At 41.3% G+C, this 17395-nt stretch overlaps 1 protein-coding gene and 1 pseudogene across 2 annotated transcripts in view; one reads left to right on the forward strand and one right to left on the reverse strand.

Annotated features, from left to right (window-relative positions):
- MAP7 (microtubule associated protein 7) overlaps nucleotides 1–17395 on the reverse strand; it is a 219560-nt gene that overhangs the window by 9253 nt on the left and 192912 nt on the right. For both annotated transcript variants that reach the window (XM_023190972.1, XM_023190974.1), the window contains 8 exons: nucleotides 14626–14738; nucleotides 14034–14317; nucleotides 10774–11026; nucleotides 9221–9392; nucleotides 8896–8997; nucleotides 8160–8210; nucleotides 8006–8063; nucleotides 4863–4965 (listed from right to left, as the gene is read on the reverse strand). In XM_023190972.1, the coding sequence (XP_023046740.1) occupies nucleotides 4863–4965; nucleotides 8006–8063; nucleotides 8160–8210; nucleotides 8896–8997; nucleotides 9221–9392; nucleotides 10774–11026; nucleotides 14034–14317; nucleotides 14626–14738 (1136 nt within the window). The remainder of the gene's footprint in view (nucleotides 1–4862; nucleotides 4966–8005; nucleotides 8064–8159; nucleotides 8211–8895; nucleotides 8998–9220; nucleotides 9393–10773; nucleotides 11027–14033; nucleotides 14318–14625; nucleotides 14739–17395) is intronic.
- Nucleotides 12457–12790, forward strand: LOC111525539 (annotated as a pseudogene).

The raw sequence follows: 17395 nt of genomic DNA on the forward strand, positions 1-17395 counted from the left end.
CACTCTAGAGGGTGGATCTCTGGCAAGTTCCGCTGGCAAGAAACCATAGCAACTTCCCTGGCATCCAATGAGTGACAGTTATGTCCTCTCTAACAAGGTCTGGATTACAGACTTGGGGGGTAGGGGATCTTTCTTCTTGGGTGCAACACTAGGGTATGTGGCTGCTCCTTGTATCTGCTATTTGTATATTCTTTTTTTTTTTAAACAGGGTCCCACTCTGTTGCCCAGGGTGGAGTGTAGTGGCATGATAACGGCTCACCAAAGCCTCAACCTCCCGAGCTGAAGCCATCCTCCCACCTCAGCCTCCTAAGTAGACGGGACTATAGGCATACACCACTGCGCCTGGCTAACTTTTTGTATTTTAGTAGAGATGGGGTTTTGCCATGTTGCTCAGGCTGGTCTCCAACTGGGCTCAAGTGATCCACCCGCCTCAGCCTCTGGGATCACAGGTGTGAGCCACTACACTAGGTTCCTATATTCTTTAGAATTCTCTTTCTTTTTTCCCTGTCATTCCCACAAGTTCTCTTTATTTCTTATAAGGCAAACCAAAATCATAGTTACTCCATCCTACTTACTCCAATCGTAATGATAGTTACTCTTTAAATTTTCTCTGGCTTAAATCTGTTTTTTTCCTTCTGATTAGACCCTGACTGATATAGTAAACATAATAGGAGTATTCAGCTTATAAAATAAGAGTAGACAGGGAATAGAAGTAAAACCCATATAACTATGAAGGGTATGGAAGCTATGAACAATGACATTCTCTAAAGCCTAGTTTATGGTAACTATGGGTCCTAACCTTGAAACTGCAAAGAGCAGCTATAAGATAAATAAAAGTACTTCTTTACATCCTTCTTTTCTTGTACTTGCTGCTCTAAGAGGTAACACAAGGCAAAAATACAGATTGTTTCAAGATCAATCTAGATGAATTCAAGGATGACAAATTTAAAAATCATTAAGGGAAGCAGAATTTCTTAGGCTACATATCACAAACTGTGTGTCATATAATAGGAACCAAACTTAACATCACATTAAACATTTCCTACAGGTCAGTGTCATTCAGAAATGTGCTGTTTCTCAAACTGGGGTCTTGTTCTTTACATGATTTTTAAAAATTTATGTTTTCACCCAGGTAACTTTAGAACAATAATATACAGTCTGATCATCTGTCTGATTATCACAAAGCTGACTTTTGCTACATAATTTCAGTGCTCCATTTTCAGGTGTATTTCAAAGCATACTGATATCAGGTAGCACCAGCTTATTTGACAAGGGCTAATGACATGAACCAGCTGAACTGCTAAATAAATATGCCAGTGCCATATAAAAACCAAGTATCATCATGGCACTCTGTATTAAAAAGAGGTTAGGGGTTTTAAAGCAGTTCAAACAGAGGGAAGCAGTAAGTGAAATGAATTATGGTTATCCCTAATGCAAAAGGGATCAATCAGTACCATATGTATATTACCTACTTATTTCAGAAAAACATCATTCTTCACAACAATTTCACTGATCTTGATTTTACAGCTTTATTTTTTTGAGACAGGGTCTCACTCTGTCACTCAGGTTGGAGTGCAGTGTTCTGATCAAGGCTCGCTGCAGCTTTGACCTCCCGGGCTCTAGCGAACTACCCCTCTCAGCTCCCCGCCACGTAGCTGGGACTACAGTTGTGTGCCACCATGCCGGGCTAATTTTTGTATTTTTTTACAGAAGGGGTTTCACCACGTTCCCCAGGCTGGTCTTAAACTCCTGAACTCAAGCGATCTGCCCACCTTGGCCTCCCACAGTGCTGGGATTACAGGCATGAGCCACCATGCCTGGCTGGTATTTAGTATTTGAGGGGAAAAAGCATTTAAGTGGCTATTGCAAATGTCCAGGGACTTGGTCAATGGGGGTGCCCTAGAAATGGAAATCAAGGGATAGAAGGGTAACATTGTGGGGGAAGGTTGAAAGTGAAAATAAAATTTACATAAATTTGTGATTTGCTGTTTTGGTTTTATAAATGAACAAGGGCTATAGAAATTTTAAACCTAAATTTATATTTGTAAAAATAATACAAGGACTCTGGGAATCTACTACATGTATAAAAATTATATATCTACCATGTATATAAAAATATATATCTACTATATATATAAAAATATGTATCTACTTATAGATATAAAAAACATATATCTACTATATATAAAAATAAATTTCCTTTATATAAATTGCTTTAAATTCCTATAAATTTCCATTAAAGGAAATATATATCTACTATATATATATATAAATACATTTCCTTTATATAAATTCCTTTAAACTCCTATAAATACAAATTTCCTTTAAAGGAAACATATGTATAAAGGAAATATATATATAGCAGATATATATAGATATATATATATTTTCCCCTTTAAAGGAGAGACACTCTGGAGTAGATGGCCAATGGATTTCATATTAGGCTTACTCTTTTTTTTTTTTTTTTTTGAGACGGAGTCTCACTCTGTCGTCCAGACTGGAGTGCAGGGTCGCGATCTCGGCTCACTGCAAGCTCCGCCTCCCGGGTTCACACCATTCTCCTGCCTCAGCCTCCCATGTAGCTAGGACTACTGGCGCCCGCCACCAAGCCGGGCTAATTTTTTTGTATTTTTTAGTAGAGACAGGGTTTCACCGTGTTGGCCCGGATGATCTGGATCTCCTGACTTCGTCATCCGCCTGCCTCGGCCTCCCAACGAGCTAGGATTACAGGCGTGAGCCACCGCGCCCGGCCAGGCTTATTCTTATATTCTGATGTTTATGTCTGATGCTTATCTGGACCTGCATGTATTGTCAGGCGAAAGTAGAAAAAGGCTATGCTTATGTTTCTTCTAATGGTTTGACAGGGATCATCTTACATATATGACAAAGGACAATTTATTTGTTGGGTAGAGATGGATGACACCAGTAAGTTCATTTTGTTTTCATTACAAACTGTTGTTTTTCTGTGTGTGGAAAAGGCTAAAATATAACAGAATTTTATTATCTGTATCAAATATAGTAAAATTATTTTTCAGGTTCGTATATAATGATTGCTTGGTGATATTAACTACTGAAGAGAGTCAAATTATGCATAAATTTAACTTTACAGATCAGATAACATCATCAGCGGCTTAAGACGCTATGGTAGGCCAGGTATGATGGCTCATGCCTGTAATCCTAGCACTTTGGGAGGCCAAGACGAGTGGATCACTTGAGGTCAGGAGGTCAAGACCAGCCTGGCCAACATGATGAAACCTGTCTCTACTAAAAATACAAAAATTAGCTGGGTGTGTCTCCTTGAACCCAGGAGGTAGAGGTTGCAGTGAGCCAAGAAAACACCACTGCATCCAGCCTGGGCAACCGAGTGAGAGTCTATCTCAAATAAATAAACAAATAAATAAATAAATAAAAGAAACTATGGTAGGCATTGTCTGTTCCCCATAATAATGGGATTTTCTCTGTGGTATCTTTTACTCTTTTTTTTTTAAAAGAAATCTCTGAAGTCAATGAATTGAACATAATAAATTATAGGGAATGAATTTAAAAAAACTAATTAAAACTAAGAAAAAAATACCATTTAATATAGATGTTAGGTAATTATGACAATAAAGTTATTCAACATAATTGGAAACGAATTATTAAGATCCCTCAGGGTATTCTCTTTGGTAGTATAGTAGGCAAAAAATAAATAAAAATTCCACTATCTCAGAAAGATATCACCACAATAGTAGGGTGACTTACCTTTTAACTGCTGCCCACTACGTTACAAAATGTTATGTAGTGTCTGTGTTTTTGTACTTATCTTGGCCAAAAGCCACGAAACAATTATGTATTTTTAGATTAAGAAAATAATTTGAGGACCTTCAGTTGTCTGTTGGTAGCAAAGACTGGCATTAAAGACAGGAAGACTCATACATTAAGTAGATTTCCCAAATCTAAAAAGTCATAGCTAAATTTTTTTGAACACTATTAAAAATATTTCTGCAAGTTCTCTCTGATTGGATTTTTAGGCACAGGCTATGATTACCCTTATTTTTCATTTTTGAAAATGTTCATAAGATGCTGTTGATATAATTACGAGGAAAGAGAAAGGCAATCTTTCTTAAATCCACACTCTTTTCTAGGCTGTTGTTAGCAGTTATCTGGTTCTTCAATAAGAAGCTCTGTTATTAATAATATAAGAAGTCTGACATCTACATGACTTCTGTATGGAACAAACATGTAAGTCACTGTAATATTATGCATGGCTAAAATGCAACTGTTATATACCATTAAAGAATGTGGATATGGTTCAGATCGGGCTAAATATATACAAATAAAACTAACCGATTATTACTGGTTTTTTGTTTTGTTTTTTGAGACAGGGTCTCCCCGTGTTACCCAGGCTGGACTGCAGCGGCAGGAGTTTGGCTCACTGCATCCTTGACCTCCTGGGCTCATGCAATCTTCCTAACTCAGTCTCCCAAGGTGGGACTACAAGCGCACACTATCACGTCTGGCTAGTTTTTCCATTTTTCTGCAGAGATGGTGTTTTGCTATGTTGCCCAGGCTGGTCTAGAACTCTCAGCCTTAAGTAATCCTCACTCCTTGGCCTCCCAAAGTGTTGGGATTACAGGAGTGAGCCCGGCACTTGGCCACTTGCAATATTCTTGGAACAGTCACAGTAAAACCTCACCAACACATTTAATGACTCAGGAAAAAAGATATTTCCACTTTCTTGGAGTACAGAATTACTAGCTCAACCAAAAATCAATGAAGTCCCCCAAAATAATAAATCTTAATGTTAAGAATTTGAAATTCTGGTGGAGCTGGTGGGTAAAAACGATAATGTTTTACTTCAGTGAATGTCAGTGAAAACTCACCTCTCCACTGTCACTTTTGATTGGTGTGAGGTAACCACAGGTGCGCTGCCTACTGGCTCTCCATTTCCCGGAGCGTTTGTCGTACATGGAAGTGCAGATACCTCTGGGCATAGCAAAGGAGATAGAACAAAGGGTTACTAATGTTCTTTTATCAGACCTAACCTCCAAGAGCCAGAATGTCTTGATTTATGTCCTGGCTCTGCTACTTACCATTTGTGAGACCTCGGACACAACACTTAAAACTCTTTGTGCCTTAGTTTCCTCATTAGTAATAGTACCTACTTAATAGGCTGTTGGAATTAAATGGATTAATATTAATACATGTAAAGGACTTAGAACAGTGCCTGGCACATTGGAAGGGCTAAAATAAGTATTATTATCTTTCCTAGCACTAAAGTTACAGAAAGTATATAATATTGAAACCAAAGCAACTGGCAAAGATAGCAGTAAGCTGACTTGATCAAGCTGATACTGAATATCTTTATGAAGGATTCAGAGCAAATCACCATGGAACACCATAAGTATTAAAAATATTTTTGAAAACTCAGTTTAGTCCTATGCACACTTAGAATGATGAGGATTTCACGAATGGAAGGCAGTGTACTATACCTAACCATTCCAACTCATTATTCAAAGCTTAATGTTGCAGCCCACTTTAAGCTAACAGTATTGATGACTGCCTCTAAAATACAGGACAGGGTTACTTGTTACTTGTAAACCTTTATACAGGCCGGAGTTTCAGATATATCTGTGGTAGATTATGGTTTCAGCTTGATGTGGGGGAATAACTGAAATAATTCCTACTCCTCACCCCCTCGTCCCCTGCTTTTTTTGAGAAAGGGTCTCATTCTGTCACCCAGGCTGCAGTGCAGTGGTGTGATCATGGCTCACTACAGCCTTGACCTCCTGGGCTTAGGTAATCCTCCTGTTTCAGCCTCCCAAGTAACTGGAACCACAAGTGCATGCCAACATGCCCAGCTAATTAAAAAACAATTATTTGTAAAGACAGGGTCTTGCTATGTTGCCCAGTCTTGAACTCCTGGGCTCAAATGATCCTCCTGCCTCAGCCTCCCAAAGTGTTGGGATTATAGGTGTGAGCTACCTCACCTGGCCTGAAATAATTCCAAGACAGTGTTATTTTACAGCCTGGCACAAATTCAGTAAAGCTGCCAGAGGTACAAGAGATCTGATAACTAAGGCAGAAAGGTAAGTGATAATTTCAAATCTGCCCAAATTTGCAAAGCTGGTGACAGGCAGCCCCTGAGAAAACACCTGACAGATCTGTAAACTCGCCTGCTTGCTTACCCACCTCAGAATTCTCTTTGTAGCACTGGTAACACCAGTCAGCCCTCAATCAGATGTGGGACTGGGAGAAGGTGAGTATTTGTTAGGCACAGTTAATCCTCAAGCCTCCTTTTAGCAGTTTTAACTCAAATCAAATTTATATGAGTGCTGACAAACACAGCTATGCCAATCAGTAAGTTTCACCTTCCCTCTTGCCTTTGTTCATTCTTGGATTGATTTACAAAGAATACTGAAAGAACAGGTAAGGAAAGGGCAGGAAGAGGGAAAATGAAAACAAACCAACAAGGAGACTAGCCAGGCACAAACTACAGCATTAGCCCCTCAAATAATCCTGAGCTGGTGCAACTTACAGCCTAAATTGATCACTCTAACAACTCACTGGATACTATGCCTGCTTACAGCCTGTGTCTATTACAACATTCTTGAAGACAGCATGTTAAAAATGCAATGGGGTTATAATACACAACCATTAGGACTATTCTCCAAACATACACATACATACATTAGGGCATCTTTAAAAGAGCATGAAAACTCCACTCTAAAGGAATTATGACATACAGAACCAAAATACCTTCTATTGAAATAAAACTAAGTCCCAAAATACCAACAATACTTTACATTTGAAAATCCTTAATGTTTATAGGCAATGTTCTGTCACATAAACCACTGGATTTGATCTTTGAGCCAAAAGTATTCCAGCCTTTGCTTTTGTTTGTAAACAGAAAAAGAAAACTGCAGTACCTCTGGTCTTTTCTTTTCATATTGATATCACACATGAGGAAAGAGGAAGACAGTGATGAGCTATCTACTAACCACATGCATGTACAATCATGGAGACCACGAGGGATCACTGAAGGAGCAGAACCAGGAGCTGGGGGACCTGGGCCCCAGCTGTGTGAGCCTGGCCTGTCATTGGCCCTGAGTGCCCCTGTGGGTAGAGGGACCTTGCCTATTTGTTCACACTGAATCCCAGCCCTATGACACGGCCTGGCACATAGAAGAGCTTCAAAAATGCTTGTTGACTCGAAGATAAAGCAAAGTAACCACTTCACAAGGCAGCAGTAGGAATTATGTATGAAAGATGTACCTGATACAAAAAGGGCACTTATTATTCATTTAATCTGAATACTAAGGTTAATTTCACTTTTATTTAAAATACATTTGACTTATAATCTCTGAAAAAAAATCAATAATCTCTTTCCAAAGCTGATGGCATATAAGTAACTCTAATGGAATTTCAAGATCACTGTATGTTATATGTACGGAAATATCACTACGTACTCCAAGAATATGTACAACTATTATTTGTCAATTGAAAAACAATAATTTCAACAAATTTTTAACTTTATTTTGAAGTCAGATCTAACAGGAATAACATTTAAATCCTTTTTCTGAGAACTGCCTATAATACAAGTTGTCAAATGTATAAATTTAAAGTCCTTTCTTAAGAGGAAATATAAATATATACTACTTGAGCAGATAGTACGTGATAAATGAAATTTAGTTTTTAAACTCAAAGGAAATTCTTCTAAAAGTATGCGTATGTATACACATATATGTATTAAGTATATATACATATATGCATAAATATGTATTACATAAGATGATTTAAAATATCAAGCGACCCATTAGAGTATAAACAAATGTGAAAAGTATCTGGCAGAAACACTAGACAGTTTTACATAAGAGGAAGGACTCGATGACAGACCCCTAAGCGTCTGTGAGTCTGTAAGTACTGGAAATTTTTTCCCTCCATCAATTCCTGAATATCTTTACCCCTGGAGAGTCATTTCAAACATTTTATATATAAATTGATTTGAGTTCATTGACAGAAATACCTGTTCCTCCAGTGAGAGTTCCCTTGGCTATATCGCCGTTTCTCTGATCACTGGTTTTCTACCAAGAAGAAAAAAGAGGACTTTTAAAAATTAGAGTTATAAGTGAAAATGAAAAAAGCATACAAAAACAGTCAGAAAATGGCCACGTCAATACCTTATCTGTAGCTTCTGTCCTCCTGGTTCTTTTCATAATCTCCTCAAGTCGCTATCGGAAAGGAAGAATTGAGCAAGAAGATCAGACACAGAAAAAAAGCCAGCCTGGCACATTTAACTGATGAAATAAATAGATTATTTAAAACAGTTTGTTATTTTGGAAAAATATAATATATACCCTTTTTTTTTTTTTTTTTTTTTTTTGAGATGGAGTCTTGCCTTATCGCCCAGGCTGGAGTGCTGTATGGCAAGCTCTCAGTTCACTGCAGCCTCCGCCTCCTGGGCGCAAGTGATTCTGCTGCCTCAGCCTCCCAAGTAGCTGGGACCACAGGTGCCCACCACCGCGCCTAGCTGATTTTTGTATTTTTAGTAAAGACAGGGTTTCACCATGTTGGCCAGGCTGGTCTCGAAGTCCTGACTTCAGTGATCCTCCTGCCGTGGCCTCCCAAAGTGCTGGGATTACAGGCGTGAGCCACCCGCCTGGCCGTGCTGCTTTGTCTTAATTGGAGTTATCCAAGAAAGTTGGACTGCCTTAAGCTACATGAAGTGGAATTAACTGCTTTTTGGTGAGGGCTAAAACACTGAGAGAGATCTCTTTGCAGGAGACTGTTATCACTGAGGGGGCTACTAGTTATGTCGCGAGGGTGGAAGGCGCGTTTTCCGATGGCCAGGGCTAGTCTCTGGGTCTTAGAGGGTGCAAGTTCGCGTCCCGAGCCTCTGTGCTAAGACGCAGCTACCTTCTTTCTCTCCAGGCGCTCCAGCTCTTCTCTCTGGAAATGCTTCTCTCGTTCTTGCCGGGCTCTCTCTGCTTCTTCACGAACGCGAGCTTCTTCTTCTTTCTGAAAACAGAAGGTCGGCGTCTGCCTCTGACAAAGAGGCGGGCTGCCCAGATCTCCCAGGGGGCGCCCGGAGGTGGGGGCGAGGTGGCGGGTGGCGGATGGAGGAAGTGCGGAAGCGGGAGCACTGGCAGTCCAGTCCGCACCCTCCTGTGCCCGGCTGGGGCGTCTCCCTGCGGGATCGGGACGGGGAGGGGGAGGGGGCGGGGGCGGGGTGCAGCCGCACCTGCCTCTGGGCGCGCTCCGCCTCCTCCCGCTCGCGCAGCGCCCGCTCCTCCGTCTGCCGCAGCAGCTGCTCCTCCTTCTCCCGGGCCTGCTCGGCTTCCAGCCGGCGCGACTCCTCCTCACGGCGAGTCCTCTCTTCAGCCACCCGTTGAGCGAATTCCTCTCTCTTTTGTCTGGAAAAAGACAAAACAAAAACAAAACCAAAGACACCTGAGGAGAAATCTTTGAAGCGAGGCCTGCCTCAGTGATTCTGTAGGGCGGTTCCTTCAGATGTCCAGTAGAAAAATCCCCACTGGATGCCTTCAGCACTGTTAAGGGACAAAACGCGAAGCCACCCTTAGTCTTCCTCCCCCCTTGCCAGCTGCATTGCAGTCCGTGCTAAACAGAAGCAACATGTAACCACCAGTATCTTGGGGAGAGCTGGCTTTTTGGAAGGAATTTAACTATTTTTAAAGGCTCTGATTTGTTTAATTCAAATAATGTGACTTCTTAGTAATGAATTTGAAGCACCCCCGTCAAAGGAAATCTTTGTAAATAAATAAGGGTCATAGTGTTCTGTCACTGGACAGGAGGAAGACAGCCATGTAAGCTCCCTGCTGGAGCCAAAGGCAGGGCATGGCCAAGATGGCGGCCCAGCGGGGGCATGAGATCCTTCCCGAGGGTACAGTTGTGTTCGTTTGAAGAACAATTATATTGACATTAGTCTTATTAGGCCCAGAAGATAACCAATTGAACAAACTGTCTCTGGGATACTGCGCCTGGCAGGCAATCATGGGGCATGTCAAGATCCCACCTGGCTACTCTCTGAGAGGAGATTTATCTGGAAAGGAGAAAACATGAACCCTTATTATGCAGCCTTAATGTGATAATTACAAAGACAAAGTGGAAACCTGGAGATTGGAGATGTGTTAAGTCAGAAAGCAGACTGTACAATTGTACCTCTGCTGTGGTTATAATTATGTAAATATGTGTGTGTATATATATATATGTATACACACACTCCCATACTGTTGAGAGACTAGAAAGTACCACCCAAAATGTACACAATTACTGAAAATTGATATGATTATGGATTTTTTTTTCTTTAAACCTTTCTCCATCAATGTTGTTGCACTGTCATTAAAATAAGAAAACGTGGCTGGGAATGGTGGCTCATGCCTGTAATCTCAGCACTTTGGGAGGTTCGGGTGGGAGGATCCCTTGAGCCCAAGAGTTTGAGACCCGCCTGGGCAATATAGTGACACACCATTTCTATTAAAAAAAAAAAAAAAAAAAAAAAGAAGAAGAAGGAAGAAGGAAGAAGGAAGAAGAAGAAGAAGAAGAAGAAGAAGAAGAAGAAGAAGAAGAAGAAGAAGAAGAAGAAGAAGAAGAATGTGATTTAAAAAACAAACCGCTTAGTAGTCACAGGAAAATTAGGTAACAGTAATCCTGAAAGAACTAATCCATTCACTTTCATCAGTATTATCACCTCCTCCCTCTCAGAGGGGTGTTGAGTTAATCCAAGTATCACTGACATCACTGACATCATGGTGTGGAGCAATGTCCCCCCTTTACCTTTCAAGTTCTTCTTGCTCCCTCCTCTCCCTTTCTTCCTTTTCTCTCTGCTCTCGGGCCAGCCGCCTCTTCTCAGCTAGCAGCCTTGTGGCCTCCTCTGGGTTGGTGGTGCCTGCAGAAGTCTTAGGAGAAGCACTGGCAATCACAGTGGATGATGGGACTGAGACCATGGCTGGGGTGGGGACCGGGGCTGGAGCTGGGGCCGAGGCTGGAGTTGGGGCCGTGACTGGAACTGGGGCCGTGGCTGGAGCAGCTGCACAAACAGGTACAAGGAGAAAACCAATTGGAAACAAAATCCAAAGAACAAAACCAAAACTAGCATTCCCCACATCCAAGGCCTAGAATTTACCATTATAAAAGAAAAGGGAAATGTTTATTACTGTGTGTTCTCACGGTTTCACTGTGTTCTATCTGTAACCAAGCAACAGATAAAAAAATCAGTATGTGTAAGTGAGACATCCAACAAAGCTAATACTCTGTCACCAAGTCTTATTTTTATACCAGTTAAATCAGTTAACATATATTGAATGTGTACAGAGCCTCATGTTAGTCTGTGGGGAGTTATACACTGAGCAAAAAGAAGATGAGATCATCCGTTTGTCTTTTATTGCATTTGAAAATTCCTACTCTTCGGTAACCATTCATTACTAGCGCAGCATCCTCAGCATCCATGCCATGAGTCCAGATTCAGACTGGGAAGATGACACCCTATGAAGAGGACCCTTTTGTCTCCCCAGAGCTGTCTCTAGGTCTGAGATGGGAGGAGCTCAGGGCCTCTTTGGGAGCTGGTGCTCATTCTGCTTATATATCCCAGGCTGCCAAGATGCAAGATGGGAGCAGAAGTTCTCTGGTCTTACTCAGATTTATGAAGATGACCTAGAGAGCTGGTGTCCCAGAAGCCCCACACAGGCACTCACAATTCGGCAACACAGTGAGCAAGGCACCAGCAAGTGCAAGCTCTGGCCCCTGGCTGCTCCAGGCGCTCCTTTCGAGAGTCACATTTCTACGTCTGCTCCCACAGACTTTTCTCGGCCATCATGATGCTCTATAGCCCTTCTTTCCTTCCTTTTTCCATGGAAACAAACACTGGACTCCTCCTTTTTCTAACATTTTCACCTGTTTTGAATCATCTTTCTTTGCCCCACCCTCTATCTTCAAATTCAGTCTTAAGTAGAACACTTTTGAATGAAGACAATTCTCAACTAGAAATATTGAATTCCCAGCTCCAGGTGGTTTTAAATTTCTAAATAGCATCTGGTTAGCCTGGCAGAGGTGAGAACCAGTGGGCCTTCTGGAAAAAAATCTGACTTTATCAAGCACACAGGCTATGCCAGGGGTCCTTAAACTCCAGAATTCACAGGAATAGCATTGCCAGATTTAACTGGCCACCCGGTGTTCTATCTGGCAACCATGTTTAGGAGTCAACTGATAAGCTTAGTATCTTTCAAGTCCTCATATCCACCACTACATATTCTGATTTAGTAAGTCTGAGGTAAAGTCAAGGGTCTGTATGTCAAAACATTATAGATGTGGTGGTTTAAAAATATTTCCAGTTTTCCTCAGCTGCTGCCAAGCTGCACTCAGTCCCTCTGAGGAATCTAGGGCCATGTTGAAGTGGGATCCTCACTTCATCTGGGAACTAGTACCTTGCCGGGCAGTGCCAGCCCCACACTTGCTTGTGCCATGGCCTCTGTTTCTGAGCTCGCCTGCATTCTGCATGAGGCTTGACCTTCATTCTGCATGAGGGTGAGGTGACTGTCAAGGAGGATAAGATCAATGCCCTCATTAAAGTAGCTGGTGTAAACGTTGAACCTTTTTGAACTGGCTTGTTTTCAAAAGCCCTGGCCAATGTTGACATGCGCAGTCTCATCTGCAATGGAGGAGCTCGTGGACCTGCACCAGCAGGAGGTCCTGCCCCCTCCACCAATGTTGTTCCAGCTGAGGAGAAGAAACAGAAGCAAAGAAAAGAGAGTCTGAGGAGCCCGAGGAGGATATGGGCTTTGGTCTTTTTGACTAAACCTCTTTTGTAACGAGTTCAATAAAAAGCTGAACTCTTAAAAAAAATTCTTCGAAAACTCTCTCTTCAAAAGGTGGAGACTATGTTTCTCTTTGAGTGTGAGTTCCACCTAGTGACTTGCTTCTATTTAACAGAATGTGACAGAAACACTGGTGTGCAGCTTCTGAGACTGGGTCATAAAAGACATTGTAGATTCCTCCTCATTCTCTCTTCCAGGTCACTCACTCTGGCAGAAGCCAGCAGAGCAAGGAGACAGATAAGGACATTCAGCAATAACATGGAGTGATCCATGTGTGGAGAAGCTGAGGCCACCTGCCCCCAGCCTTGTGTGTAAGCCACCTTCCAGCTCTGGTTGAGTCTTGAGATGACTGCAGCTCTAGTGGACAGCTTGACTGCAATCTCATGAGTGGTCCTGAGCAGGAACCACCCAGCTGCACTGCTGCCAAATTCCTGACCCAAGAATCCATGTGATATGAGAAATGTTTGTTGTTGTTTTATGCTGCTAATTCATTATGCAGCAATAGGTAATGAATACAACAGGTAATTTTGATGCAGGTGCTCTGAACACATTTTATGGAATGAACGCAGCCAATAAAAGCACTGAGAAGCTACACCTGAATTCACATGTTGTGGTTCTAATAATAGGCTTTTGGATGTATGATTTGAGATTTACATTTCTATTTCTGCTTCCACAGATTATTTTCATGGCTATTATGATGCTCTATGGCCCTCCTTTCCTTTTCCATGGAAGCAAACACTGGACTCCTCCTTTCTCTACCATTTTCACCTGTCTTGAATCATCTCCTCCTTCTTGCCCCACCCTGTATCTTCAAATCAATCTGAAGTAGAAAACTTTGGAATGAAGACAATTTTCAACTAGAAATATTGAACTTCTAGCTCCAGGTGATTTTACATTTCTAAATAGCATCTGGTTACCCTGGCAGAGGTGAAAAACCAGTGTCTGGAAAAAATTCTGACTTCTATCAAGCACACAGGCTACGCCAGGGGTCCTTAACTCCAGGATGCACAGGAATACTGTTGCCAGGTGTTTTTTTTTCTTTTTTAACTATTTTTAAGCAACGCTAAGCTAAAATATTATACTTAAGGAAAGGTGTTAAACTTAACCTTAGAGTAAAATTTCCAAGTCTCCAATAAGAGGAGAAAAGGAAAACAAAAAAGCTTAATCAAAGCAGTGCAGGAGAAAAAGAGAGAGCACCCACACCACAGGTGAATTCGCTCTTACCAGGGCCAGCTTCTGGTTCAGCAGGTTTCCCCTCTTCAACTATGGCTTCTTCTACCTTCACTAAAGGTGCTCTTCCCTTTAGTGAGGGCTCATTGGCAACTTTCTGAGGTTCCTTCTCAGGGTCTTTTTTCTCAGGCTCCACTCTGACTTCCCTCTTGACAGGGCGGATGTTGCCAGGGGATGGGGGCCGGACCTGAGCAGGAGCAGCTTTGACTGAGCCGGGTGGCAAGGAGGATGTCGGTCTGGGTGTGCCAGGCAAATGAGGAAGAGACTTGGACGGAAGCCTGGGCCACAAACAAACAAGGCAGACAGAAGGGGACACATGAGAACAGGCTTGCCAGAACCTAGAACACGACTCGATGGAAGAGAATGCAGATATTTAGCTCAGTGTATTTGTTTTTTATGTGGTAGATGCAGAAATAGAGTTGCTTTAGGGAACCATTCCAATTTCTCTTTTTCCTTTCCTTTCGGGAAGAATGTTACTCCCTAAGTCAAAGCCAAACAGCATGAGAAGAACAGTTCACTTTCAGAAGAGCGAGCTACTAATTCTCTAACATGGAACAACCCAGCCAGCCACTTATATTTCACTTACCAAAGTCGGGAGGGAGCTGGCGGTCTTGCTTTGGGATTAGATGGAGATATAGCCCTTCGGGTGCCAGATGTGAGGAAGGGTACATTTTCTCTCTCTCTTTCTTTTTTATAGCCCTAAGTTCAGAGAAACTCAATAGTTAGATTTTTCCATGAGCGAGGCAACCACATTCACAATACTCAACAGTGGAGCTAGAAACCATTGAATGCCTTTTAAGGAATTTTCTCAGCTATGTCACATATACCCATTCCATCTCAACAAAAGGGCCTTGTTAGCTTAACACTGAACAGTATAACTGAATTAACACCATGTGACACTAATAAGGTGGTTCCGGATGTGTGATCTGGAGTCAAGTTTGTCAAAAAGCATATGTATATACATACTTTTAGAAAGAACCTATACTTTGTGTCTAAAATTAATTACCTGAAGCAAAACTTCCCAATCTGGTTTATCCCACACAAATGTCAAATGTTACTTCCATTTTTAAAAAACTTTGAATTAAAACACATCTTTTTCTTTTTAATTCTTAGCATTTCCCCCCCAAACATACTGTATCTCAGTCTTTAAAAAAAATTATATGCCTGCTATATTAGATATAAACTCATTTTTCTTTTATATTGATGTTTTATAATGGGATCAAGTCCTTCCTCACCTAGTGTCCTCTTGCAGCAATAGATAACTGATACAATAGGTGACTTTGAAGAAAAGTCAGGTTTACAGTGAGGAATTTCAGCTATTTATTTATTTATTTTTGCTCTTCCTTACCAGGAATAAACTGAAATCTGAAGGTGGGCCAACACATCACGCCTCCCTGACTGCCAACTAGGAATTCAGCTAGAGAGATGACACTTTCCTCAGTCAAAATGGGCAAAGGGAAGCCAAGAGAAGTGTTCTACTACTCTAAAGCCAATCGAGACCAAAACAAACAAAAATTGTACAGAGTAAAACAGACCCTTTCCAAGTATCTGAAACCTGACAATGGTAGGAGGGGCACGTGCTGGAGGCACCTATGTGAACACCTGTCAGGAGGGCAGACTGCAAGCATGCACGGGAAGGGGCAGAGTATTATCTAGCCCCAGGTGACATGAACTAGTAGTGTACCTTTTCTTCTCTCCTTTTCTGCCTGGCTCAAGCATCAGTTCCTCTCTTCCTTCCTTTCCCTTTTATTCCCCTCAGTGTCCCTTTAAATTGCTTCCCTCCATTTTCCTTAATAGCACCCTAGTTGATGGACTGGGTTATCAGAGAAGCAAAAACATCTAAGTGTCAAATAATGCTCATTGTCTCCCTGGGATTTCTAAACAGAAAAAATGAAGAAAGAGGCAGAGAAGAGCTTCACAAGTGTGTGCCAGCTCTCCATCATTTCCAGCTGCTCAATCACCATTTCTCCCATTTTAGTCCCCCAAAGTAGGAGGTGGGGCCTCACAGAGCTGCTGTGGGCTTTGGGTATCAAAAGTTGCAGCCACCATATGGGGTGCTCCTGGCTGGTGTACAGGGTGGCAGGCCCAGGGCTTTTCCCAGGGGAGACTGGGGTTAAGCACCTCAAGTAGCCCTTCTTTTCCTTTTTCTCAAAACATTTTGATTTGGCTGAAATCAGATCAATGGGTGATCTAAATGGGAAAAAGACTCAAGAGGGACAATTTTTGATGGGGGGGGGTTGGGGATTATTATCTGTGCCTTGATAATACAGAGATCAGGGAGTGAACCTATATAAAGGTATATAATCCTAGGATTACAGTGCCTTTGAACCAATTGTTTCTTTCTTTTTTAAAAGTGATCTCCTTTAATCACCTAGGGGTAGGTGAGCAGAGGAGGAATGGTTTGGAAAAACACTCAATACTTAACACCCTCCCAACCAGGGAGTTTTTTTTCTTTTCTTTTTTAACTCTTTCAGTCCTTTTGTTACTCTTATATCCAACCACCCGTTTGGGTACCAGACATGTAAAGGCACTCCTGATTCCCATCCTGATCTGAGTTAATAGCCCACCATCTATACAATCATCTTTCCTATTAATACTTTCCACAATGCTGAGGGGGAACACATGCTCAGCAAGTCAATGGCCTGGGCAACATATCAGTAGGAAAAAGACTTTAATTTTGTAATTAAGGTAGTTTAGAATACAGTATAAATATCCTCCAAGAGAGACGATTCACTGACAGATACTTTAATGCAGTGCTGTTTAATAGAACTTTCTGATATGATGATGTTGTAAATCTAGCCACTAGCCACATTTGCCTATTTGAATTTAAATCTAAATTAATTCAAATTAAGTAAAACAGAAAAGGAAATTTGAAAAACAACTCTATTTCCTATAACATCCAAAGGAATAAAGCACTTAGGAATGAACTTAACAAAGGAGGCTAAAGACCTGCGTACTGAAAACTGGAAGATAGTGCTGAAAGAAATTAAAGACAACACAAATAAATGGAAGGAAGTCCTGTGTGCAGGGATTAGAAGATTTAATACTGTTAGGATGTCACTACTACCAAAAGCGATCCACAGATTCCATGCATTCCCTATTGAAATCCAAATATAATTTTTATTTTTACAGAAATATAAAAATTTGACCCAAAATTCACAGAAAATTTCAAAGGACCCTGAAGAACCAAAATAATCTTGAAAAAGAACAAACTTGGAGTTCTTACATTTCCTGATTTCACAACATATTACAGGTTGAGTATCCCTTGTCCAAAATGATTGGGATTACAGTGTGTCAGATTTCAGATTTTGGAATACTGGCATTAACACTTACCGCTTTAGCAATCATCTTTCCTA

This window comes from Piliocolobus tephrosceles, chromosome 5 (genome assembly GCF_002776525.5).
Source record: "Piliocolobus tephrosceles isolate RC106 chromosome 5, ASM277652v3, whole genome shotgun sequence".
Lineage (NCBI taxonomy): Eukaryota > Metazoa > Chordata > Mammalia > Primates > Cercopithecidae > Piliocolobus > Piliocolobus tephrosceles.